This window comes from Erinaceus europaeus, chromosome 23 (assembly GCF_950295315.1).
Source record: "Erinaceus europaeus chromosome 23, mEriEur2.1, whole genome shotgun sequence".
Lineage (NCBI taxonomy): Eukaryota > Metazoa > Chordata > Mammalia > Eulipotyphla > Erinaceidae > Erinaceus > Erinaceus europaeus.
The window spans coordinates 190,963-217,538 of record NC_080184.1 but is presented as its reverse complement, the minus strand read 5'-3'; the positions used below and the strand labels follow the sequence as shown (position 1 = coordinate 217,538).

The 26,576-nt window shown below is 65.8% G+C and overlaps 2 protein-coding genes across 2 annotated transcripts; one reads left to right on the top strand and one right to left on the bottom strand.

The window, feature by feature from the left end:
* Positions 1-478: 478 nt before the first annotated feature.
* Positions 479-9,434, top strand: POLRMT (RNA polymerase mitochondrial). The gene is made up of 21 exons (XM_060181432.1): positions 479-621; positions 954-1,052; positions 3,617-4,134; positions 4,255-4,385; positions 4,590-4,782; positions 5,330-5,479; positions 5,571-5,735; positions 5,814-5,984; positions 6,075-6,299; positions 6,377-7,165; positions 7,317-7,439; positions 7,515-7,637; positions 7,727-7,906; positions 8,019-8,105; positions 8,236-8,349; positions 8,419-8,471; positions 8,560-8,658; positions 8,794-8,866; positions 8,936-9,027; positions 9,141-9,214; positions 9,307-9,434. Exons 1-21 carry the CDS (start codon positions 534-536, stop codon positions 9,354-9,356), a joined length of 3,597 nt encoding a protein of 1,198 aa, XP_060037415.1. The 5' UTR covers positions 479-533; the 3' UTR covers positions 9,357-9,434.
* A 124-nt stretch (positions 9,435-9,558) lies between these two features.
* HCN2 (hyperpolarization activated cyclic nucleotide gated potassium and sodium channel 2) lies at positions 9,559-23,770 on the bottom strand. Its single transcript, XM_060181433.1, has 8 exons — positions 22,899-23,770; positions 16,465-16,888; positions 15,378-15,539; positions 13,246-13,464; positions 12,180-12,326; positions 10,750-10,990; positions 10,413-10,577; positions 9,559-10,308 (listed from the first exon to the last, which is right to left on the bottom strand). The coding sequence occupies exons 1-8, from the start codon at positions 23,519-23,521 to the stop codon at positions 9,695-9,697; spliced, it is 2,595 nt and encodes an 864-aa protein (XP_060037416.1). The 5' UTR covers positions 23,522-23,770; the 3' UTR covers positions 9,559-9,694.
* Positions 23,771-26,576: the final 2,806 nt, after the last annotated feature.

Genomic DNA, 26,576 nt, shown 5'->3' with positions numbered 1-26,576 from the left:
GAGGCTCCAGAGCCCCAGGTTCACTCCCCGCACCACCATAAGCCAGAGCCGAACAAAGCTCTGGTAAAAAAAAAAAAAAAAAAAACCAAAACAAAGCAAAACAAAACAGTGTTCCGGGAGGTGGCGCCCTGATAAGGCTTTGGACTCTCAAGCATGAGGTCCTGAGTTCGATCCCCAGCTGCACATGTGCCAGAGTGATGTCTGGTTTTTTTCTCTCTCCTCTTCTCTTTCTCATTAATATATATTTAAAAAAAAAAAAAGCAAGGTCCCGAGTCCAGGTTCCCGGCTTGCGCCCGCTGGAGTTCATTCATTCATTCGTCCATTCATCCGAGATGCGCGCGCCCTTTCGCGACAGGAGAGCCAATCAGAGTGCTCCGCCGGCGCGTGCCCTAGAGCCCTCTGGGAATCGTAGTTCTAGGCTCGCTTCCGGCCGCGCTGTCTCTTCTCGGCCGCCGTCGTTCTCCGCAGAACTACGACTCCCGGCGGGCGCAGCCGGCGCAGGCGGCGCAGGCGCAGTGGGGCCGGCGTGCAGCATGGCGGCGCTGCGCTGGGGTCTCGGGGCGGCGGGGCTCGGCCGAGCCCTGCGGCCTGGGGGCCGCCACGGGGTCTCCTCGGACGAAGGTAAGAGGGAGAGGCATAGATCTGGAGGTCCTCTCTGCCGAACCTCCGCCCTCTGACATGTGGGCCCGGGGGTCCGGCCACCCCTGGGCCTGTGCGTCCCCCGCCTGTGACGCCCCGCCGCGGCGCCGCCGGGCCCGCGGGCACTTTGACCCTTGACCTTTCCCCTGGGGTCCCCCCGAGGCCGGCGCGCAGTGCTGGAGCCGGGGGCCGCTTGCTCTCGGGCCGACGCCCCCTTTCCTCCTTGGCCCCTGACTGGTGTCGCGCCGGAGCACCGTGACCTCTGGCGCCTGGCGCCCCCCGACTCGGGCCCAGCTCCCACCCCCTTCACGCAGGGACCGTCCGCCGCCTGTGGAGACGCGGCGGCAGCTCGTCCGCCCGCGCCTGCGAGCAGGAGCCCCGCAAAGACTGGGGCCACGCGGAGCTGCTGGAGGGTGAGTCCCCGCGCAGTGCCCTGCCCGCCCCGGCCGCCCGCCGCGGCTGTCCGCTGGGGGCGGGGTCCTCCCGCCGCCGACCCCCGACGCGCTTCCGGATGCGGCAGGTCCTCCCTGTGCAGCCGCGCTCGCGCGCTCGCCCCGCTTACGGCCCCTTTTCCCTTCAGAGAAACGGCGCACAGCACCAGAGCTTCCCCCGGCTCCGCGGCGCCTCCATGTGGCGCCAGGGTCCGGACTGCCCAGAATTCTGGGGGCGGCGGGCGGGCCGCGAGCTCTCCGGGCGCTGTGAACATGCCCGGCAGCGCCTGCGGGCGGACGCCCCCACTGCAGGCGGCCCGCGAGCCAAGCCGGGACACAGACAGACAGGAGCGGGGACACCGCCGGGCTGGGGCATCCAACTTGGGACTTTATATTTGAGGGCTCATTGTTTTGCTTTTGCGCTCTCTCTCTCTCTCTCTCTCTCTCTCTCTCTCTCTTTCTTTTCTTTTTCTTTCTTAATTCCAGAGCACTGCTCAGCTCTGGCTTCTGGTTGTGGGGGGGGGGGGGATTGAACCTGGGCCTCTGGAGCCTCAGGCGTGAGCGTGTCTTTACGCTGTTCCCTCTGCCCGAGAATCCGGTGCCTGATCCTCTGTGCCTGTCACCTCCCAGGTGCGACGTTCTCCTGTTCCAGAGTTTCCCAGAGAAACTCCACTCACCCGCCGCTCGCTCAGTTTTCTTGGTTTTTTTTTTTTGCCTCCTGGGTTATCGCTGGGGCTCGGTGCTTGCACTGTGGCGCCACTGCCCCTGGTGCTCGTTTTCTCCATGGTGTGCCGGGTTTTCTGAGAGCGGAGACTGCGGCACCGTTACCCCCGGGGCAGGCCCTGAAACAAGGGTGCTGACTAGCACTCAAGCCCAGGCGTGCTGATGACAAAACCAAGCCACCACCTGTTCCCGCCCGTCAGTTGTTGTAAAGCACATCTCAGCCCAGCACCTGGCACCGCAGTCATGCAAAACCATGTTCATCCCTGAGGCTGCAGACTCACGCCTGGTGTCACCATAAGCCGGGCTGAGCGGAGCCATAATCAGAACAGACCAAGTAGGGAAGGTAGATGCTTAGACGCTCGTGCCTGAGTTCCAGCGTGGGCCTGTGCCCCGGTTCAGTCACCTCGCCAGCTACAGAAAGTCAGTAGATAAGTCAAAAATAAGCTAAAGCCCAGACAGGTGACAGCCAGGGGACAACAGACAGCCCTCGAATGCTGGATCTCCTGTCCCCAGCCAGCTCTCCCCAGGGCAGCTACCTCTGCCTGTCAGTCCCAGGTCCTGACGCCGGTGCTCGGCCTCCTCCCTCTGTGGTCACGTGGCGGCCTGTCTGGCGGCACACCCCACTCAAGCTGAGCACAGCGGCTTTTCCACGTCTCCTGCGGTGTGAGCCAGGGACCCCCGACCCATACTCCTTGCGCCTGCTGGCCTCTTCAGAGCCGGGCCTGCCTCCGCAGCTCAGTGTGCCCAGAGCCCCACTGTTCTGCGGTCTTCCTGCTCTAGCGGGGGTGGGGAGGAGCCCAGGGTCCTTGAGCGCACTCCTCGCAAACGTGTCTTCATTTCCCGAGAAAAAATTGCTCAGGACAGAGACAGAGCTTGAGGGGCCGGGGGGTGGTGCACCTGGTTGAGCGCATGTTCCAGTGCACAAGGACACAGGTTTACTTCACAAGTGGTGAGGCAGGGCTGCAGGTGTCTCTAAGTTCTCTCTCTTTCTCTATCACCCCCTTCCCTCTCGGTTTCTGGCTGTCTCTATCCAATAAATAAGTAAAGGCAATAAAAAAAAAAAATATTAAATTTTTTTTTTTTTTTAAAAAAAAGGACCCAGGTTTGAGCCCCCAGTCCCCATCTGCAGGGAGAAAGCTTTGCAAGTGGTGAAGCAAGGCTACAGGTGACTTTCTTTCTCTCCCTCTCTATCTCCCCCTTCTTCCCAGATTCTGGCTATCCATTAAAAATAAAGACTAGGGAGTCGGCGCTAGCGCTCTGGGTTAAGCGCAGGCGGCGCAAAGCGCGAGGACCGGCCTAAGGATCCCGGTTCGAGCCCCCGGCTCCCCACCTGCAGGGGAGTCGCTTCCCAGGCGGTGAAGCAGGTCTGCAGGTGTCTGTCTTTCTCTCCCCCTCTCTGTCTTCCCCTCCTCTCTCCATTTCTAAAGATTAAAAGAGACAGGACTTGAAAGGAAAAGGGGAAATGGGAATGGAGGAAGAGAGACACCTGCAGTACTGCTTCCCTGCTGGTGAGCACTGGGGCTTGAACCTGGGTCCCACTACTCAGTGATGTGTGCACTCAACCGGGTGTGCTGCCCACCCCCCCTTTTTCTTTTGTCTTAATTGCCACCAGGTATTCCCCCTTCAAGTGAGGGGCAGGGGTGTTCAAACCCGGGTCCTTGTGCACCATAACAGCATTTAGCCCAGCGTGCCACCGGTCGGCACCCCGTAGTTCCTTAATTAGAGAGCTGACAGACAGACAGAGCGGGAACCTGGCCTTGGGGAGGTGTGGTGCCGGCTGGCCCGCAGTCCCCAGTCCTGCTCAGCCCGGCTGTGCTCCCCAGTGCTGGAGGCCCGAGAGCGGCAGCTGCAGGAGCGGCACCCCGAGGGCCCCGAGGAGGATGTGGCGGTGCTCGGCGGGCGCTGGGCACAGAAGGTGGCGTCAGAGCGGCACCTCGTGCGGTGGCAGCAGCAGCAGCAGCAGGAGCAGGAGCCGGTGTGCCTGCTGTCCTCGGCTGCCCGGCTACGCCTCCGGCCACGGCTGCAGGACCAGGCGCTGTCGCAGGGGCTGGCGAGACTCGTGGAGGAGCCCGCTGGGCCCTGGGAGGAGCAGCTGGAGTACCTGCTGCGGAGGGCACCGCAGAGGCAGGCGGCGGGGGCGCAGGGGCCCGAGCGGGCCACACAGCGGCCGAAGGGGAATGCGCTGCAGCAGCGCCTGCTGGGCTTCCTGGAGTGCTGCCAGCTGTCAGGCCACCAGGCCCTGGCCCACCACGTCCTGGAGTCGCAACACAGCAGGTTCCGCCAGCCGCCCTTGATCACGCTGCCCATGTACAACATCGTTCTGCGCGGCTGGGCCCGCAAGGTGGGCGTGGCGGGAGGGGTCCCCTTGGTGAGGGCTGGGTGAAGGGGCCCTGTGGGTGGAGGCTCTGGAAGCCGCAGAGCGCTGACCCCGCCCGCCCGCCCGCCCGCCTGCCCGCCTCAGGGCTCCTTCAGGGAGCTGCTGTACGTCTTCTACATGCTCAGGGACTCGGGCCTCACTCCAGACCTGGCCTCCTACGCCGCCGTGCTGCAGTGCCTGGGGAGGCTGGACAGGGGCGCCGGCTCTGTGCGCAGGTGCGTGGCCAGGCGCGCCCCAGGGTGAGGAGTGAGGGGCTGGGAGGCGGAGTGCGTGCTCCTCCCCGGCCGCCTGAGGACTGGGTGGGAGCCTCGGCGACACCTGGGATTCCCCAGGGAAGCTTCCTGAGTGGGCAGCAGGGCCGGGTTCCCTGGCTTCGAGCGGTGAGGCCCCCCCCCCCCCCCCCCCCCCCGCCGCGGCAGGTGCCTGAAGCAGATGGAGCAGGATGGGTTGCAGCTGCAGGACCTCTTCTCCCAGCCGGCCCTAGAGGACAGGGAGCGGCAGGCCATCCTGAGCGCCGTGCGCAAGGCCCTCCCGGACTTCCGCCCCCTGCCCCCGCCCCAGGCCCCGCTGGGCCGCTGCAGTGCCCAGCTGCTAGCTGACTTCTATGCTGGGGTGAGTCCTCCCTGGGCAGAGCAGGCAGGGGCGAGGGCCCCGCTCCAGCACCGCCAGGGAGGGTGCAGTGCTCTGGTATCTCTCCCTTAACTGTCGAAAGGAAGACAGCCTGGGGGCACATGCCAAGCCCCAGCTCCACTTGGTGTCTTACCCCAAAATGTTCTGCCACCTCTGCTAAAGGAAGACCCCCACGTCTCCCATCAGCTCCCCCCACCCCCACCCCAGTCTAGGTCTATCCCTGAGCCTTAAGCTAGCAAGAGGGGCTCCCTGCACGCCACCTGGCGGGGGGGGGGGGGGGGCAGGGGTGGAGACAAGTCTGAGTGTGGGCTCAGTGCACTGGCTCTGGGCCCTGTGAGCTGAGACACCGCCTTGGAGGGCTCCCCAAGGGTGGCACCCACACACCTACCCACGTTTGGGGTCCGGGAGCACCAGCTACTTCGGGCGGCCCGTGTACCCGTCGCTGAGGTCTGGGCGGTCCCCTGGGGCCTGGGGCCTGCGTAGCCCCGCCGGGCCAGGGCCAGCAGCTCAGCCCGCGCGCCCTCCCCAGGACCAGCCCGCCCACTACCCGCGACTGCACCTGTCCCAGAATGCTCTGCACAAGCTGTTCCAGGAGCAGCTGCGGGTGGAGATGGCCACCATCGTGCAGGTGCCGTCGGTGGACAGGTCCCCGGAGGATACGCCCCAGCTTCACCGGGCGGTGCGTGGCGGGCAGCCCGAGGGTGTCCCGGGGACCCCGCCTCTCCCCTCGGCGCCCGCCGGTGACCCACCGGATCTCCCCCCACACACAGCGGAATATGCTGAATGCGCTGCGCCAGCAGTGGGAGGAGGCGCTGTTGCAGGGGCTGCGCGAGGCCAAGGTGGTGCAGGCGCAGATGGCGTCCGAGGGGAACCCCTCCGTGTACCCACACCTGTGTCTGCTGAGCGAGGACGAGCTGGTGCAGTTGCTGCTGCAGGTGAGGTGGGCGGGGGGGTGGGGCTGGGTTAGGTCAGCGCGGTTGGCCCCCACAGCCCTCACCACCCTCCGCCCTCAGAGGCTGCACGCACTGTCCCCCCACGGGGACTCGCTGCTGTCGGTGGCACAGGAGCTGGGCATGCGCGTGTTCACGCGGTTCACGGTGCAGCGCCAGCAGCTCAGCCGTCGGGTGCAGGAGCTGGAGCAGCGCTACCACAGCTACCTGCGCCTGCTGGCGGCCGATGGGAAGGTGAGGTGACTGGCGGCGGCGGAGGGATGGAGCGGGAGCGGGAGTGGGGGGCCCAGCCGCCTCAGGACCCCGCGCCCCCGCGTCCCGCAGGTGAAGCAGCCGCAGCTGCCTCGCCAGTTCTGGGAGTCGCTGGGCCCCTCGGAGCCGTGGCCGGAGCAGCCGTGGCCCGTGTCGGTGCTGGTGCAGTTGGGCAAGGTGCTGGCCGAAGTGCTGGTGCAGGCCGTGCACATGCCCCACCACCTCATCTCGCCCGGCGGGGCGGCGCGCAGCGTCCCGGTGCTGTACCACGCCTACGCCTTCCGCAGCTTCCGACAGGTGAGGGGGGCGCGGCCCGTGGGGCGGGCAGGGGGGCTGGCGGCCGGGCGCCCTGCCCACTGCGCCTTTGCCCCCAGATTGGCGTCCTGAAGCCGCACCCCGCCTTCGTCGAGCTGCTTGAAGTGGCGGCCGAGCGCACGCTGACCTTCGACGCCAACCAGGTACCCATGCGGTGCCCGCCCCTGCCCTGGCTGTCGCCGCACATGGGTGGCTACCTGCTGAGCACCACGAAGCTCATGCGCTCGGTGGAGACCACCACACAGCACCAGCACCTGCTGGCCGCCTGCGCCCCGGGCGAGCTGCACGGCGCGCTGGACACGCTCACCCAGCTGGGCAACTGCGCCTGGCGCGTCAACGGCCCCGTGCTCGACCTGGTGCTGGCGCTCTTCCAAGACCAAGGCTGCCCGAAGCTCGGCGTGCCCGCGCCCGTCCCCAGGGCACCGCACGCCTGCTTCCCGCGCCTGCCGCCCGGCACGCCACCCGCCCACAAAGCCAAGCTGCGGTCTGAGCTGGCGCGGGCGCTGAAGCTGGCCCGGGAGCAGCACGGCTTGCGGGCGGATGCGCTCTACCGCCTGTCGGTGGCGCAGCACCTGCGAGACCACACCTTCTGGCTCCCGCACAACATGGACTTCCGCGGCCGCACCTACCCCTGCCCGCCGCACTTCAACCACCTGGGCAGCGACCTGGCACGCGCACTGCTGCAGTTCGCCCAGGGCCGACCCCTGGGCGCCCGCGGGCTGGACTGGCTCAAGATCCACCTGGTCAACCTCACCGGGCTCAAGAAGCGCGAGTCGCTGCGCGGCCGGCTGGCCTTTGCTGACACCATCCTGGACCTGGTCCTGGACTCGGCTGACCGCCCCATGAAGGTGACCTCCCGCACCGAGGCCTCCCACCCTCGTCTGGGCCTGGGCCTGGGCCTGGGGACTCTCCCCACAGCCCCGCAGAGCGCACCCTTCCTGCCCCTTGGCGTCTGTCGGCCCAATGCCCAGCCAGGGCCCCCATCTTGCCCCCCACCAGGGCCAGAAGTGGTGGATGGAGGCCGAGGAGCCCTGGCAGACGCTGGCCTGCTGCATGGAGATTGCGAGTGCCCTGCGCTCCCCTGACCCCGCTGCCTATGTCTCCCACTTCCCCGTCCACCAGGTGAGGGGGCAGGTGCCGGGTGCGCAGGACGCCCCGTCTCCATGCGGCTGTGCCAACCCCGTGACCCGCCCCCAGGACGGCTCCTGTAATGGCCTGCAGCACTACGCCGCCCTGGGCCGGGACGCCGTGGGCGGGGCCGCCGTCAACCTGGTGCCCGCGGAGTTGCCTCAGGACGTGTACAGCGAGGTGGCGGCCCAGGTACATGGGGCTGGGGGTGAGCCCTGGGGGGCGGCGGGGGGGGGGGGGGGGGGCCGGGGGCAGGCCGCCTCCTCACCGCCCGCCCGAAGGTGGAGGTGTTGCGGAAGAGGGATGCGGAGCGGGGCCTGCAGGTGGCCCAGAAGCTCGAAGGCTTCATCAGCCGCAAGGTGGTCAAGCAGACGGTGATGACCGTGGTCTACGGAGTCACACGCTATGGCGGCCGTCTGCAGATCGAGAAGCGTCTGCGCGAGCTGGAGGCCTTCCCGCAGGTGCGAGGTGCCCCTCAACCCCACCCCAGGCCTGGGGACCTTCCCTCAGGAGCACGGCGCCCCCACTCCCCCACCCCAGGCCTGGGAGTCCCCAACTGAACCCCACCCACAGGAGTCTGTGTGGGAGGCCTCGCACTATCTGGCCTGCAAGGTGTTCAGCAGCCTCCAGGAGATGTTCTGCAGCTCCCGCGCCATCCAGGTACCTGCCCCGCCCCTGATGCCTCCCCTGCGCTCCCCTCCGGACCTCCCCTTCCCCAGCTTGTTCACGCCTCCTGCCGGTGGCACCTGGCGCCCCTTCCCCAGCACTGACCCCGCCTTGTCCTCCCCAGAACTGGCTCACCCAGGCCGCTACGCTCATCTCCAGGTCGGGCTCGCCCGTGCAGTGGGTCACCCCCCTGGGGGTACCGGTCATCCAGCCCTACCACGTGGACTCCAAGATCATGGTGTGTAGCGCTCAGTGCTCGGCGCCTGGGCTGCACCCAGCCTCTGCTCACGCCCGCCCTCGCCCGCAGGTCACCGGTGGCATGCAGACCCTCACCATCAGCAGCTCTGGAGACATGAGCCAGTGAGTGGGGTGGGGCCTCCGGCAGGGCCCCTGACTGGGGGCCACGTGGGAAGGGCCGACCTTAGCCCCATCCTGACCATCCCCCCAGGAAGCCCAACACGATGAAGCAGAAGAACGGCTTTCCCCCCAACTTCATCCACTCGCTGGACTCTTCCCACATGATGCTTACAGCCCTGCATTGCTACAGGTGTGGAGTCCGGGGCTGCTGGGGGGCGGGGGCGGGGGCGGCGCCCTGTGCCTGGGTGCTCCTGGGGGGGCGTGGGGGATGCGGTGGGCAGGGGAGGGCCTGATGGGGCGGGCCAGGCTCACACGCCGCCCCCAGGAAGGGCCTCAACTTCGTCTCTGTGCATGACTGCTTCTGGACACACGCGGCGGATGTGGAGGTCATGAATGAGGTACGTGGGCTAGGGCGCGCTGGGGCGGGTGACCACGATCGCCGCTGACCGCCCCCACCCGACCCGCAGGTGTGCCGCGAGCAGTTCGTCCGCCTGCACAGCCAGCCCATTCTGCGGGACCTGGCGGCCTTCCTGCAGCGACGCTTTTGTTCCGAGCCCTGGTGAGCCGTGCTGGGGGCGGGGTTCCCCAGGCTCCTCCCCAGGCCTAGTGAGCCGCACCCTTGGGGCCGGGCAGCCCCCGTGCACCCCACCCCAACCCTCCGCCTCTGCACAGGACCGACTGCAAACCCACCCAGATCGGTCAGCGCGCCAAGCTGCAGAGGATCCTGCAGGCCGTGCCCGAGACAGGTGCGTGGGCGGCCGGGGGGTGGGGGGGTGGGGGTGGGCAGCCCCGCCCTCCCCCCCCCCCCGCCCTCACCACCTGCCCCCCCCCCCCCCAGGTTCCCTGGACCTGGAGCAAGTGAAACGCTCCACCTACTTCTTCAGCTGAAGTCCCATGCCAATAAAGCCTTTGTCACCCGCTGTCACCCTTGGGAGCCGCACCTCCCACAGGGAGCGGGAGCGGGAATCAGAGGCCGCAGCCGCGGTGCGTGTCATTTATTGCGCGGGATGGGCGGGGGTGAGTGGGCGTCAGTACATTCATGGTGGCGGCCCGGCTCCCGCGCGCGGACCAGGACCGGGACCAGGACCGCAGGGGCGCCGGGCGGTTATTGCGTGGGCGGTGGGCGGAAGCCGCGGGCCTATTGCACTTGAACTCCGAGTTCGGCGGCGGGCGGCGGGCGGCGGGTCCCGCCTCTATGGCTTGGGGGGCCGCCCGCCGGCCCCGGGTCACAAGTTGGAGGAGAGGCGCGAGCGCGCGGGCGCCGAGTCCAGCGGGGAGTCCCTGCGCGGGTCGGGCCGCGCCTCCGGCCGGTCGGGACTGGGTGCGGCGCGCGCGGGCGCGGGCGCGGGCCCCAGGCGCGGCGTGGAGCTGCTGGCGGGGCGCGGCCCGGCGGGCGGCCCCGGGGCACCGTGAGGGAGCGAGGGCTGCGAGGCCGACAGCGGGCGGGACGCGCGGCTCAGGCGGCGGGCGGGCAGCGCGGCGGGGGCGGGCGGCGGGGCGCGGGGCGCGGCGGGGGAGCCGGGCGCGCAGGTCCGCGGGGCGCCCTGGGGACTGGCGGCGGGGAGCGGGGGCCGCGGGGAGCCGAGCGCCAGGGGCCCGACGAGCGGGCGCGCCGCCTGCGGGCAGAAGCTGAGCGCCACGGCCTGCTGCAGCGTGGCGATGGCGGAGGAGGCCGGCGGCGGCGGCGGCGGGAGCAGGCCCCGCGCGCCCAGCTCGGCCTGTTGCACCATCTCGCGGTCGTACTTGACGATCTCCTGGATGATGGCGTTCTCCTGGTTGTTGAAGACTCCGGAGCTCAGGTCGTGCTGCACCTTGTGCAGGAGGATGGAGTTTTTCTTGCCTGGGGAGGGCCGGGGAGGGGGGAGGCGGGGCAGCTGAGCACGGAGCCGGGGGTTCGGGTCCATCCCTGCCCGCCCAGCGCAGGGCCCCGCGGGCCGCCCTCACCGATGCGGTCCAGGCGGTCGATGGCCACCGTCTCGAAGGCGCGCCGCATCATGGGGTACTCTTCCAGCACCTCGTTGAAGTGGTCCACGCTCAGCGAGTACAGGCGGCAGTAGGTGTCTGCCCGGACGCTGGCCGTGCGCCGACCGCGGGTCAGCAGGCAGATCTCTAGGCGGGGGTGGGGGGAGTGGGCGGGGTGTGTGTCGGCAGTGGCCCCACACCCCTGCCCCCATCACCCCCCTCGCCCCTGAAGTAGGAGTCCTCCGCCAGCTCCATCTTGCTGCCCCTGGTCGGCACACCGACCCCACCCTGTCCCCGTCCCGTCCCTGCCCCCCCTCACCCCCGAAGTAGGAGCCGTCCGCCAGCTTCATCTCCTTGTTGCCCTTGGTCAGCACGCTGACCACCCCGTGCTGGATGAAGTACATCTTCTTGCCGATCGTGCCCTCGCGGATGATGAAGTCTCCCGGCTGGAAGACCTCGAACTTGAGCTTGGTCAGCATGGCCGTCACGAAGTTGGGGTCCGCGTTGGCGAACAGCGGCATGGACGCCACCAGCTTGCGGCAGTTGAAGTTGACGATCTCCTGGGGGGGGGGGGGGCGGGGGTAAAGGTGTCAGGGCAGCCCCGGGTTGGAGCCTGATGAGCTGGTTCTCTGCTAAGTACATCTTAGGATAACGGGCCTGCAGAAGCTTTGCAGCCTGAGTCAGAGCAAGTCTGGGGGGGGGGGGGGGACCGGGCTGAAGAGCGCCACACCCAATAAAGCACTTTACCCCTCACGACCTGGGTTTTAATCCCTGGTCCCCACCTGCAGGGGGAGCTGCAGTGATGATTCGGGGCTGCAGGTGGCTCCCCTCCCCCTCACAATGTCTGTCCTATCAAATTAGAAGGGTTGCTGGGACTGGTGGATTCTCTGTGCAGACAAGGAGCTCCAGTGGTGCACCTGGTTGAAGCACGTAATACTAAGCACAAGGGTCCCGAGTTGGAGCCCCCAGCTCCCTGCCTCCCCACCTGTAGGGGGGCCACTTCACAAGTAGGAGCACGTCTGCAGGTCTCTCTCCCTATCTCCCGCTCCAGTTCTCTATCAAATAAAGGAGAAAATGGCCATCAGGAGCAGTGGGGCCAGCAGCTGGACAAGTGCACACAGTGCCATACACAAGGACCCGGCTGTGAACCCTGCTCCCCACCTGTAGGGGTGAAGCTTAATGAGCAGGGCTGCAGGTGTCCCTCTCCATTTCTTTGTGCTAGCCACTAAAATAGAGGGCGGGGGAATGGAGAGGGTGGCTGTCGGGAGCCCCAGAGATAACCCTGGTGGAAAAAAAAAAAAAAAGCTACCAGGAATCAGTCATGGGGACAGGCTCTCACTGACACAGCTGGAGCCTGCTGGGCCGAGTGCCAGAGCAGAGATTGTCCTGGGGCGCCCAGCCTGGCGACAGGCCTCCCTGGGGGAGCTGGGGCACGCGGCCTGGGGACCTGCCCGGCAGCGCAGGTTGGAGAGCTGAGGGGGACTGTCCTGCCTCACGCCCACCTGGTGTCCTGTGCCCCGACCCCTTCCTGCCAGGGGCTTCACCCGCCTGTGTCCAAGCTCCAGGCTGTGGGGCTCCTGCCCTGGTTCCCGTCCCCCCCCCCCTCCCCACAGGCCTCTCCTTGCTCCGCCCACCCCCCTCCCTGCAGGCCTCTCCCCTCCCCCCTCCCCGCAGTCCTCTCCCGTCCCCCCTCCCCACAGTCCTCTCCCGCCCCCCCCCTCCCTGCAGGCCTCTCCCGTCCCCGCCCACCTCCCGCAGCGGCCCGCTGAGCTCGCCCAGGATGCTGTCCTCGTCGAACATCTTGCCCTGGTAGCGGTGCTCGTAGTAGTCGTGGATGCGCTGGCGGAAGTCGGCGGGCAGCTTGTGGAAGGACATGTACTGCTCCACCTGCTTGTACTGCGGGGGGAACGGCGGGGTCAGGGCGGGGTGCGGCGGGACCTCCCACCCTAGGCTTGGGGAAGGACAATGTGTGACTGCCCGTCTGGCCTGCAGACATGGGGTGGGAGGCAAGGAGGACCCCAGTGCGGGAGCTGTGTGGCACCCCGGCGCCTCCCCGTGGGGTGCCAGGCCCCGCAGTCAGGACCGTTTCCGCTGCCAGCTGCCCTGAGCTCAGCATCCCGTGACGCCGGGCGGGTGGCCGCACCAGCTCATGTCTGGGTGTGAGGCCTGCTGCTTCCGGGCGGCCTGGCACCGGGCGGGCTCGCAGCTGCCCAGCTGGCTACACTGGCTCCAGCTCAGGGAGGGAAGCTGAGGCACACTGTGCCAGCTCTCGGGAGCCCCAGTTAGACAGCCTGGCTCTCGGCTGGGTGTAGACAGCATCGTGCTTCTGCAGAGAGACCATCCTGCCTAAGGTTCCAAAGTCCCAGGTTCAGCACCCCACACCACCATCAGCCAGAGCTGAAAAGGGCTCTGGGGTAAAGAAAACCAAAAAATAAAATATTCTGGCCCCTCCCCCCCCCCCCCGTTTTTCAGGACTCCGGGGCTCACATGCCCCTCACTCCACCCCCAGCTCCCAGCATCTGTGGTGGGCGCTGTCCCTGTAATCAGTGTTTCCCCTTCTTGTATTGTCCTGGCCCCCAACTTCTGGTATCACCTTGACCCCTCCCTCCACCTTCTCCTGGCCCTGCCCCACCCTCCTCCCCTCACCTTCTGGTCCTCCCTCCTGCCTCACCCTCCTCCCCCCTTCTGGTCCTCCCTCCTGCCCCCACCCTCCTCCCCCCACCTTCTGGTCCTCCCTCCTGCCCCCTCTCTCCTGCCCCACCTTCTCCTGGTCCTGCCCCCACCCTCCTCCCCCCAGCTTCTGGTCCTCCCCCACCTTCTCCTGGTACTGGCGCCGGGACGAGTCCAGTGACTGGATGAGGGCGGTGGCGTGGCCGATGAACATGGCGTAGCAGGTGGCGCCCACGATCATGCTGAGCATGGTGAGCCAGATGTCCGTCATGCTCTCGGGCGCCTGGCGGCCGTAACCGATGCACAGCATGTGGCTCATGGCCTTGAAGAGCGCGAACGAGTACAGCTCGCTCCACGAGTGGTTCTGTGGGGGCGCGGGCGTGGGCGTGGGCGGATGATGACCCCCCAGAACTGGACCGTGGACTGTGGGGACCCCACCTGGACGTCTGGGACCCCTGTGTACACATCTGCCAGGCTTGGGCATGCCACTGCCAGGGAAAAGGAGGCCCAGTCTGGTCTGGGGGCACAGGAGGCCTCTTCCCTTTGTGCCCCTAAGCCTGGCCCCAGAGCTAGGAGCACAGGGCCCTGGCGGTCAGCTGGGGACACCGGAAGCGGACAGAGTGAGCTCAGGGCCCCTCTGGACCTTGGCTGACCCGGCTGGGGGAGGGGCAGGAAACAGGACAGCAGGCCCGGTGTCTGGGGACAAAGAGCAGCCTTGGCCGGCCAGCTGTGCCTGGCGCCTCCCCCCCCCACCCCACCCCCCCCCCCCCCCGCCTCCCAGGCGGCCAGCTGCTGTCAGCCCCCCACCGGCCCCCAATGCCACCCACAGCCAGACACCCACACCTCCCTCCCCCTGCCAGGCCTGGGCTTCGGGGGCTTCACTTCCAAGGCCTGTTGCTGTCTCTGTGTACAGCAAAGAGCCGCCCCACTGCCTTCTGAGTTGGAACAATGGTGCCAGAGGTTAGTGCCTTCGACTCAAGCTCAGAGTCCTCAGGTTCCATCAGTGGCACTGAGGGTGCTCTGGTTCTCTCTCCCATGAAAAAGTGAGTCACTTTTTCCCTGGTGCCCATGTGGTACTGGGGCTGGAACTTAAAGGCCATTGAAAAAAAAGGGGGTGGGGGAGAGCAGCAGTGTTTATGCCTGTGGCTCTGAGGACCCTCAGTTCAATCACCATCAGCTCGAGCTCAGCAGGAATCTGGTGTCTCTCTTTTCTCATTAAAAATAAAAATATCTTTAAAAATAAAGGGAGTAGGGAGTCGGGCGGTAGCGCAGCGGGTTAAGCGCAGGTGGCGCCAAGCACAAGGACCGGCGTGAGGATCCCGGTTCGAGCCCCCGGCTCCCCACCTGCAGGGGAGTCGCTTCACAGGAGGTGAAGCAGGTCTGCAGGTGTCTATCTTTCTCTCCCCCTCTCTGTCTTCCCCTCCTCTCTCCACTTCTCTCTGTCCTATCCAACAACAATGACATTGATAATAACTACAACAATAAAACAACAAGGGCAACAAAAGGGAATAAAAAATAAATAATAATAAAATAAAAATAAGAAAATTGAAAAAAAAAGTTAAAAATAAAATAAAGGGAGTAGGGTGGGGTTAGGTGGCATAATAGTTCTACAAAAATGCTCTCATGCCTGAGGCTCCAAAGTCCCAGTTTCAATCCCCGGCACCACCATAAACCAGATCTGAGCGGTGCACTGGTTGACAACAACGACGACGACAATAATAATAATGTGTCAGGAAATGGTTGGCCTGGTAGATCACACACCTCCAGGTGCTACGACCTGGGTGGGAGGCTCTGTGAGCAGTGGAGTGGAATGATGGGCTCCTCTCTCCCTGTCTCTCACCCTCGAAGAACATCCGAGATTCTGCTCAGGTCAAAGGGGTGGGGGAGTAGAGCTGTGGGTCAGAAGATTCCGCCACCCTGCTCGGGAAGGAGAGGAAGCGTTCCCCACAGTGTGTGTGGAGGACACAGGGCTGAGAGAGGGGCCCAGGAGATGTGCAGCCCTCACGGTCTCTCTGGGCTTCAGCTTCCCTGCTTCAGGTTGGGTGGCGGGAACCCCAAAGGGGGTTTGGTCTGAAGTGGGGGGTCAGCTCCCCAACTGCTGGGGCCTCCACACCATCTACCCCGGGGGCCTCTGCCTCCTGCAGCGGCCCCTCCGCCACCAAGTCCTGCCGCACGACCCCACCCCACGGTGCCCCTCACCACCATGCGGCCGGGCGACACCCAGCAGTCGGGCGGGAAGCCCTGGGCACGACCCCACCCCATCCCGGGCGCCCTCACCACCATGCGGTTGAGCGACACCCAGCAGTCGGGCGGGAAGTCCTGCAGCATGGGCACCAGGAACTGCAGGCAGCCGTCCCAGTGGCACAGCAGCAGCATCATGCTGATGAGGTTGCAGATGCGCATCACCGCGCTCGCCAGGTCGTAGGTCATGTGGAAGATCTGGGCGCGGGGGCGGGGGGTGGGGGTCAGGGGGTCAGGGGGCTCAGGCCTGAGTCACCCACTGGCCCCACCGGCTTGCAGCTTCATGGCCTCACTTCCTCATCTTCTCACATGGTTCTCCCTCCTCTCCCCTCCTTCCCTCCTCTCCCCTCATCTCCCCTCTCCCCTTCTCTCCCCTTACCTCCCTTCTTCCCCTCCTCTCCCCTCCCCACCCTCCTCCCCCTCCCATCCTCTTCCTCACCTCTTATTCACCCTCCCCTCCTCCTCCCTCACCACCTCCTCCTCCCTCCCATCCTCCTCTGTCACTCCTCCTTCCTTCTTTCTCTTTTTTTTTTTTTGATTAATTTTTTAAAAATCTTTATTCCCTTTTGTTGCACTTGTTGTTGTTGTTGATGTCATCGTTGTTGGAGAGGACAGAGAGGAATGGAGAGAGGAGGGGAAGACAGAGAGGGGGAGAGACAGACAGATACCTGCAGACCTGCTTCACCGCCTGGGAAGCGACTCCCCTGCAGGTGGGGAGCTGGGGCTCGAACCGGGATCCTTACGCCGGTCCTTGTGTTTTGCATCACTTGCACTTAACCACTGTGCTACCGCCGGATTCCCCTCCCTGATTGTTTCTTATCTTTATTTTATTTATTGGATTGACACAGCCAGAAACTGAGAGGGAAGGGGGAGACAGGGAGGGAGAGAGACCCCTGCAACCCTGCTTCACCACTTGTGAAGCTTTGCCCCTGCAGGTGGGGTCTAGGGGCTCGAACCTGGGTCCTTCTGCACTGTAATGTGAGCTCAGCCAGGTGCACCACCACCCGGCCCCCCTTCCCCTCTTTCTCTTCTCCTCCCCTCCCCATGCCCTCCTCCTTCCTCCCCTCCTCCCACTGGTGGATGTAGCGGATGAGGCGCGACCCTCCCGCCCGCCTCCCCTCACCTCCTCCCACTGGTGGATGTAGCGGATGAGGCGCGACAGTCGCAGCAGCCGCAGGAGGCTGAGGATCTTGGTGAAGCGCACGATGCGCAGGGCGCGGGCCGTCTTGTAGACCTCGGAGTCGATGCCCTTCTCCACGATGAGGAAGATGTAGTCCACGGGGATGGAGGACACGAAGTCCACCACGAACCAGGTGCGCAGGTACTTCTTCTTGATCTTCTCGGGGTCCAGGATGATCTCCGTGTTGTCCTCGATGACGATGCCCGTGCGGAAGTTGAGCACCAGGTCCAGCAGGAAGAAGGTGTCCGATACCACGTTGAACACGATCCACGGCGCCGTGGTCTCGTCCTTGAAGAAGGTGATGCCCACGGGTATGATGATGAGGTTGCCCACCATGAACAGCAGCATGGTGAAGTCCCAGTAGAACCTGGGGGGGGGGGGAAGGGTCAGCTCCTCCGCACCCTCCCGCACCCCATCCCTCTGATTGCGCCCAGTGGGTTCAGACCCCACCCACGTGCACCCCAACCCTCCACTAGTGCCCACCCTGCCTGCACCCCCTTGAGTCCTGCCCTGCCCGCATGGGACCCAACCTTAACACTTGCACCCCCTCCACCCCAACCAGTGTGTCCTGACCCTGCGCCGTGCACCCCACCCCTCCCATCTGCAGCCCCCTTGTCCCCCCATATGCCCCAACCCTAGACCTGAGCCCCCTGCAGCCCCATGTGTCCTGATCCCTCCTAGTGTGCCCCAACCCTCCACCTGCGCCCCCTTGCACCCCCGTGCGTCCTGCCCCTGCCCCATGTGCCCCAACCCTCCACCTGAGACCCCTTGCACCCGTTTGTCCTGACTCCACCCCGTGCGCCCCAACCCTCCACCTGCGCCCCTCTTGCACCTTAACCCTCTGCTGAACGCACCCTGACCACCCCTGTGCGTTCTGACTGCACCCAAGTGAACCATAACCATCTACCTGTGCCCTCACCACCCTCTGTGCATCCTGACAGCACCCCTGCTCACCCCAACCCTCTTTCTGTGGCCCCTGACCCACCCCTCCGTGTGTCCTGACTGCACTCCAAGCCTCTGCCTGTGCCCACCATGCATCCTGACTGTGCCCCCTTGCACCCCACCCCTTCACCTGCCCCCTCAGTGCGCCCTGACCACAGCGCAACCTTCTGCCTTTGCCCCCATGGACCCCTAGTCACGTGCACTTGTCCATGGTCCCCTGCACACTTGTCAGGCCACATGTCCCCTGCGCCCCCAGACTTGTGCTGTGGATGAACACTGTGCTGCAAGTCCCAGCCTCAGGCTTCATCCTGAGCCCTGACCTTGCCCCGCCTCATGCTCAGAGGGAACCCCCACCCTCAGCCAGTGCTCCTGCCCCCCCCCCTCCACTGGCGGCTCTGACCGTCCCTCCTTGACCAGGCACGAGACTTCTCTCAGCCCCAGAGGTCACACAAAAATAGATCCTGTCTCCCCAAAAATATCAGGGGCAGAGCTGGGAGGATGGAGTGAACATGATGCAGGGGTCCCCACCGCCCTGAGCCACTGGAGCTGTACTCCCACTCCAGGGAGCTTCCCCCCAACCCCCAGGCTGGAGCAGAGGCCCTGCAGCTGGAGGACGCCAAGCAGGGCAGTGCCACCAAGGCTCTGCTCCCAGCGACTCAGGCAGACTCCCAAATCCGCTCTCAAAGAAGATGCGCCCCTTCAAGGAATGTTGGCCGGTGACCTGGCATGGACAAGCATGCATGGGAAGCCACGCCCTGTCCAGCACCAGCTCCGGGGACCCTGGCAGGGAAGCCACCCCAGGAAAGAGTGCTGGTGGCCATGGAAAGTCAGTCTCCGTAGAGAGCTCTGGGCAAGGCCGGCTCCATCACCAGCAGAGCTGAGCAGGGCACTGGGAATAGTCGCACAGTGCCGGTCCTGTGGGGGAGGGGGGCACCGTCAAGGCACGACTGGACTCCAGCACAGAGGGGACAGTCCCCACCCTGACACTCCCCCAGGGGGAGGAAGGAGGACGTGGAGGCCCAGGTAGATACCACACTCAGAAGAGCCCCTGGGATCAGTCAGCGTCCAGAACAGGCCCCTGGGACACAGGAAGTGGGAGCTGGCCAGGGACTGCTGATGGGGGCAGGGCTGCTTTCAAGGAGACGGAAGTCTCCGGAAGTGACCAGTGGCAAGTTCTTAACTGCCACTCAGCTCACACGTTGAAATGAGCACATTCTGGGCCAGACAGTGCAGTGTACAGATTGCCCAAGTTCAAGCCCCGTCTCCACCTGCTGCTGAGCTGAGCAGGGCTAGTTCTCCCACCCCACCCCCACCCTCATACTGGGACGAGGGAACAGCCGCAGTAGCACACAAGAGGTGTTCTAGTTAAACAAACAGAGCGAAACAAAACAGACCAGGGACAAGGCCTGGAGACGGCACAGTGCTTTCCTGTCTGAGGCTCTGGGCCTCAGGTTCAAGCCCCAACACTACCAGCTGTCAGGGCTGAGCAGGCCTGCGTGTCTCTGCATCTTCCTTCCACTAAGGAAACACACCTAAACAAAATAAGTCAAAAATTGCTGACTTTGGATACGCACGAACCAGATTTGAGCCCGGCTCTCACTGCATTGAGAGAAGCTTCTGTGCTGAGTGCCTCTCTCTCTCTCCACTCTCCTTCTCTCCCCCCCCCCTCTCTCTCTCTCTCTCTCTCCCCCTCTCCTTCTCTCCCTCTCTCTCTCTCTTCTGTTGAAGCTGCAGGGCCTGAGTTTCTGAAGACCCTCCTGGGATGTGAATGTTGGGCTTCTGGCCTGGATGCCTTTTCTGTTTATTGTCTCCAGGGTTATTGCTGGGGCTCGGTGCCTGCACCACGAATCCACTCCCATTTCGGGAGGCCATTTTTCCCCTTTTGTTGCCCTGGTTGTTTTATTGTTGTTGTGGTTATTATCGTTGTTATTGATGTCATTGTTGTTGGATATGACAGAGAAATGGAGAGAGGAGGGGAAGACAGAGAGGGGGAGAGAAAGATAGACACCTGCAGACCTGCTTCACCGCCTGGGAAGTGACTCCCCTGCAGGTGGGGAGCCGGGGGCTCAAACCGGGATCTTTACACCGGTCCTTGCGCTTTGTACCACGTGTGCTTAACCCGCTGCACTACCGCCTGACGCACTGTCCAGATGCCTTTTAGCCAATAGGGTTTTTTCTTAAATTTTTTTTTCTCTTAAATTTTTTTTTAATATCTGTATTTATTGATTGGATAGAGACAGTCAGAAATTGGGAGGGAAGGGAGGAATAGAGAGGGAGAGAAACAGAGAGACACCTGCAGCACTGCTTCACCACTTGTGAAGCTTTCCTCTTGCAGGTGGGGACCGGGGGCTTGAACCCGGGTCCTTGCGCATTGTATCATGTGCACTCAGCCAGGTGCACCACCAACCGGCCCCTTAACCAATGGTTTACTCCTCTCCTTGTCTTTTTGAGTTTATAATGATTATTTTTGTTTCTTGGTTTCTGAATAAACCATGCTTCTGGGGACAAAATAGCGCCCCAGGCTTGGCCCCCCTCATGAGAGGCAAAGGAGTCCAAGTCCTGCCAAGGCAGCCTGGGCCCCTCTCACCCAGAGCCCATACCCTCCAGGCGGGCCCCCTGGCACCGGAAGGCTCTGAGACTCATGGGTCCTGCTCCCCACTACTGGTCACTCCTGGCTACATTAGGTGGGCGGCAGCCCTGAACTTGGGGACAGTGACCACGGCCCAGGGTAACCTGTGGGGAGGGAGGCCCAGGAAGCCACAAAGAACACAGAAAAACCAAACCGCAATTTCCTGCAGGAGGTGCAGGACAGCTGGGCCATGAGCCTGGCCCTGCTGGGACCTCGTTCTCCTCTGTCTCCGTGGGGCGCAGAGTCCAGCCCCTGGGAGGCTCACTTTCCCTGCATGCAGGGGGACCTGCATAAGTCCGGGGGTACATGGAAAGCCACTGGAAGCATGGAAACCATGGGAAGGGGGCTGAAACCATGGGTGGGGGGTTTGAAGTGATGGGGGGGGCAAGAAATAACCAGGGCCCCCTGAAACAAGGATGAGTCTCTGATGCCAGTGAGAGGGGTTTCTGAAACCATGGAAGGTCTTGAAACCATTGGGGCCAGGAAGTCACTGGGGGTCCTGGAAGCATCGGGGCCTGGAAAGTAGGCTACAGACTGGAGGGCTGGACCAGTGCTCAGTCTCCCTTCTGTCAGGGGGTTGTGCGGTTGTCACACTACCCACCTGAGCCCTATGGATAAGAGGCCCCTTCCTGCAGGAAAGCCCCTGCAGGGATCTCTGTACCCAGACCCATGTCCTGGGAGCTATGGCCCTGGCCAGGGATCCAGTGCCCCCCCCCCCCCCCATGGGTCCCAGAGCAGCAGGCTGGGCAGCCATCCAGGAATTAAGGGATTAGCCGTCAGTGATTAATAGGAGCCGGGCTCAGGGGTCTGAGCAGGAAATTAGGTGACAGATCCTAGATGTGTGTGTGTGTGTGGGGGGGGGGGGTCACAGTGTGGTAGCAGCAAAGGCCTGACACAGAGAAGAGAAGCAGGCTCTTAGCCAGCATGGAGAGTTTCTGGGAGGAGGCATCTGGGCAGATATGGACGGCACTGTGTCCTCAGCAGAAGGCCTCGTGTGCAAAGGGCCTCCTGAGACCCCTGCTGGCAGTGCATTTTAGGAAGAGGCAGTGCTGGTGACAGGGTGAAGGTGCAGCCTACATGAGCACAGCTCCCCAAGCACACCTGGGCTCCCCAAGTCAGCCCCAGACCTTGCAGTGTTGGACTTCCCAAAGCCATGGGTCCACATCCTGGCATGAACTGGGGCACTGCACCTTGCACCCCCTTAATGGGCAGCTGCCTCCTCCCAGCTGGCCAGGCCCTCATTCCCCCCACTCCATAACTTAGGGCTGTTCCCAGGAGCCAGTGTAGGGATTTGCAGAGTCCTGTCCTGATCAGCACTGATCCACTGAGCCCTCTGGTGCAAGGGTGAGGGGAGCTCTCCTGTCCACCCACCCTGAAATCTGAAACTGCCACAGACTTGTAGGGGGGGCCCTGGCTGTGACTGCTCCTCTGGGCTCGGGGAGTCTTGGAGGCTGGCCCCTTGGGGGATAGATGTAAAGTGGCAGAAGGAACTCAATGCAAGTTCAGATGTGGGGTACAGCATTTGCTCCCCCAGCTCCTAGGATCTGGGGTGGGGGGAGCCCCAGCTGGGCCCAGGCCACCACCCTGGGGACTAGGCATTCTCACGGGTGACACCAATTCCCTGAGGTGGCGGGAAAGAGCGATCAAAGCCTCTGAGTCCAACACGGGGGTCCCACAGACCACCCCGCAAACCCCATGCCCAAGCCAGGCTGGCTCCCAGAATTGAGCAGCTGTGGTCAGACAGAAGCTGGGCTTCAGTGTGTTGTGATTTGGGGTGAAGCTTGCACCCAAATCCCTCCCTCTCTCTCTCTCTCTCTCTCAGGCTCTTCTCCAGAGACATCTGTGTGAACTACAGCAGCACCTCAGAAAGCAGTGGCTCAGGGCCTGAGACGTTGGTGGCTGGTGGGGGACAGACCCTCAGGTCTCCAGAGTGGGGGGCATTGGGAGAAGGGCTGGAGGGGCAGGGCGGGCAGGGGAGCAAGGGCCTGGGGCAAGGGGGGCCGCGAGTTCTTCCAGAGCTCACTGGGATCCGTCTCCAAAATGGGGGTCGTTGAGCCCCACTGCCCCCCACCTTGGCAACATATCACCCCAAACCCAGGCCACTCATTGGCCAGAGCTATCTCACCTCCAGGGCGACCTGAGCCGCGGAGAGTGGAGGTGGAGGTGGAGCCAGACTTTCCCCAGCCTGACCGCAGTCACACGCCCAGAGCTGTCAGCCCCTGGGCCTCTTCCGCCCCCCCCCCCCCCCCTTGCCAAGTGCCTGGGCCGCGGAAGAAAGGGCGAGGGCGAGGGTGCAGCCCCGGCCCCAGTCCCCCCGCCGGCGGGAGACAACCGCCTTGGGCTGGGCCGCCGCTGTCCGCGGTGCTGAAACCGCGGGGACGGTTTGGTCGCCGGCCTGCGCGGGTGACTTGCAGCCCAGCCGGACGCCTGCCCTCCAAATTCACTCGCACCCCACTCTGGATGCCCGCCCCACGACTCACTCGCACCCCACTCTGGATGCCCGCACCCCGACTCACCCGCGTCCCAGCCTGGCTCCCGGCACACGCACCCCTCGACCTGCGCTGGGGGGCGCAGACACGCCCCTGGGGACACACCTCCCCCGCGGCCGCGCCCCGTGACCCCGGCCACAGCCACACGCGCCGCTGACACAGGCCGCGCCCCTCGCCCTCCGCGCCCCCTGCCCGCCACGCGAGCCCGGTGACCCCCGCGCACCCCGCGCACCCCGCGCAGCAGAGGTCGCAGAGGGGCGCCCGACCCTGGGGCCCCGCCCCCGCCCTCCCGCCCGTGGCCCCCGCGAACCCCGCACCTGAAGTCGCTGTAGGGGTGTATGATCCAGGCCCCCGCAGACTTGACGCGCTCCTGCTCGCGCTCCACAGCCTTCTGGCTGCCGAACATCCGCAGCGAGAACTTGTTGACGCCGGGCTGCAGCAGGGCCCCGAACTGGCGCTGCATGAAGCTGGCCTGGCTGCCGCGCGCCTCGCCCGCCGGGCCCTCCTCGCTGGCCGCCTCGTCCCCGGGCCCCGCCGCCGCCCCGCCGCGCGGGAACGACACCTTGGGGCCGCGCGCCGGGCCCTCGGGCGCCGCGGGGCTGCAGTGCGGCTCCCCGCGCCCGCACTCGCCGTTCGGGCTGTCCTTGGGCGCGCCCGGGGTGCCCGGGGTGCCCGGGGTGCCCGCGCGGCCGCCCGAGCTGTCGCGGCTGCGGAGCCGGGCCCGCGGGCCGCCTTCGCCCGGAGCCTCCGGGGCGGCCGGCTCGGCGCGGGGCTGCGGTGGCGGCGGCGGCGGCGGCGGCGGCGGCGGCGGCGCGGGGGCCGCGGGGAGCGCGGGGCCGGGCGGCGGCGCAGGGGGCGCGGGCGGCGGCGGCGGCGGCGGGGGCGCGGGGGTCGAGGCCGGGTTGTCCCCGGGCCGCCCGCCGCCCCCGCGCGCGTCCATGGCGAGGCGGCGCCGGGCAGTGCGGAGCGCAGCGGCCGCGGCCGCCGGCCGGAGCCCGAGGGAGGGGGAGCGGCGGGGCGGAGCCGGGGGGCGTGCCGGGGGCGGGCGTCCCGCCTCTGCCCGCGCCCCCCGCCCGCGCCCCGCCCCGGCCCGCGCCCCCTGCCGCCTGCCCGCCTGCCCGCCTGTCCCGCGGCAGCCCGGCCCGCGGAGACGGCCCAAGGTCACGCGGGGGGCGCTCCTGGCGGGGAAACTGAGGCGGCGGCGAGCGGGCAGCGCCCCAAGGTCACCTTGGCGAGGGGCCTGCTCTGCGCGCCGCTGGCCCAGGGCTCCCGGGGCGTCACGGCTGACGCGCCCGGCGCCCCCGCCCCGCCCCGCCCCCGCCCGAGTGCGCTCCCGCCCGCACGGGACGGAGGACCTGGCGACGGGCGCTGCGCCCTTCCCGCCCCCGGGTAAACGGAGGCCACCGCTGGGCGGCGGGACCCCCGGGACCCGGTGCGCGGGAGGGGTGGTGCGCGGTGCGCGCGGGGTTTGCATGGCACTGCGCATCCTCGGGTCACAGTGACCCTGCCGCCCCACAGCCAGTTTCCATCCGGCCCTGCTCGGCCCCCCCAGGCTTGTGCACACACTCTGCCCCCCGCACACACTGGGCCCCACACTCTGCCCCCGCAGACACACACTGCCTCACACACACTGCGCCCCACACTCTGCCCCCAACACACACTGCCCCCCACACTCTGCCCCCGCAGACACACTCTGCCCCCCCCCACACACACTGCCCCCACAGACACACTCTGCCCCCCCCCCCCGCACACACTGCCCCCCACACTCTGCCCCCGCAGACACACTCTGCCCCCCCCACACACTGCCCCCACACTCTGCCCCCGCAGACACACTCTGCCCCCCCCCCCGCACACACTGCCCCCACACTCTGCCCCCGCAGACACACTCTGCCCCCCCACACACACACTGCCCCCCACACTCTGCCCCCGCAGACACACTCTGCCCCCCCACACACACACTGCCCCCACACTCTGCCCCCAACACACTGCCCCCCACACTCTGCCCCCGCAGACACACTCTGCCCCCCACACACACACACACTGCCCCCACACTCTGCCCCCAACACACTGCCCCCAACACACACTGCCCCCCACACTCTGCCCCCGCAGACACACTCTGCCCCCCCCCCACACACACTGCCCCCACACTCTGCCCCCGCAGACACACTCTGCCCCCCGCACACACTGCCCCCACACTCTGCCCCCGCAGACACACTCTGCCCCCCCCCCCCCCCCCCCGCACACACTGCCCCCCACACTCTGCCCCCGCAGACACACTCTGCCCCCCACACACACACTGCCCCCACACTCTGCCCCCGCAGACACACTCTGCCCCCCCCCCCCCCCCCGCACACACTGCCCCCCACACTCTGCCCCCGCAGACACACTCTGCCTCACACACACTGCCCACGCCCCCACACTGCCCCCAACACACTGCCCCCAACACACACTGCCCCCCACACTCTGCCCCCGCAGACACACTCTGCCCCCCGCACACACTGCCCCTCACACTCTGCCCCCCGCACACACTGCGCCCCACACTCTGCCCCCGCAGACACACTCTGCCCCCCCGCACACACTGGGCCCCACACTCTGCCCCCGCAGACACACTCTGCCCCCCACACACACTGCCCCCACACTCTGCCCCCCACAGACACACTCTGCCCCCCGCACACACTGCGCCCGACACTCTGCCCCCGCAGACACACTCTGCCCCCCCGCACACACTGGGCCCCACACTCTGCCCCCGCAGACACACTCTGCCCCCCCGCACACACTGGGCCCCACACTCTGCCCCCGCAGACACACTCTGCCCCCCACACACACTGCCCCCACACTCTGCCCCCCACAGACACACTCTGCCCCCCGCACACACTGCGCCCGACACTCTGCCCCCGCAGACACACTCTGCCCCCCCGCACACACTGGGCCCCACACTCTGCCCCCGCAGACACACTCTGCCCCCCCGCACACACTGGGCCCCACACTCTGCCCCCGCAGACACACTCTGCCCCCCACACACACTGCCCCCACACTCTGCCCCCCACAGACACACTCTGCCCCCCGCACACACTGCACCCCACACTCTGCCCCCGCAGACACACTCTGCCCCCGCAGACACTGCCCCCCACACTCTGCTCCCCAGACACACTCTGCCCCAACACACACTGCCCACGCCCCCCACACTCTGCCCCCAACACACTGCCCACGCCTCCCACACTCTGCCTCCAACACACACTGCCCCCAGCAGACACACTCTGCCCCCCCCCCCCCCGCACACACTGCCCCCCACACTCTGCCCCCGAAGACACATTCTGCCTCACACACACTGCCCACGCCCCCGCACTGCCCCCAACACTCTGCCCCCAACACTCTGCCCCCAACACACTCTGCCCACCCCTCCACACTCTGCTCCCAACACTCTGCCCCCAACACACTCTGCCTCCAACACACACTGCCCACCCCACACTCACTCTGCCCACTCCCACACTCTGTGCCCACCCCCACACACACTGCCCACCCCCACACACACACTGCCCACCCCCACACTCACTCTGCCCACTCCCACACTCTGTGCCCACCCCCACACACACTGCCCACCCCCACACACACACTGCCCACCCCCACACTCACTCTGCCCACCCCCTCACCGCCCACCCCACACTCACTCTGCTCACCCCACACACACTGCCCACCCCCCACACTGCCCACCCCACACTCACTCTGCCCACCCCACACTCACTCTGCCCACCCCCCACACTGCCCACTCTACACTCACTCTGCCCACCCCGCACTCACTGCCCCTGGACTCTGCCTCACACTCTGCCCCTCCAACTCTGTCCCCCCAAAACACACTCTCTGCCCCCCACTCTTTGGGGAGACACGGGTCCCCACCCAGGAGGGCATTTAGTAGCTGACAGGACCCGAAGACCGCCTCCCCCTGTGCTATGGGCCTCACAGGCCCCTGGTAAGTGGCGCCTCTTCGCCCCTGCCCC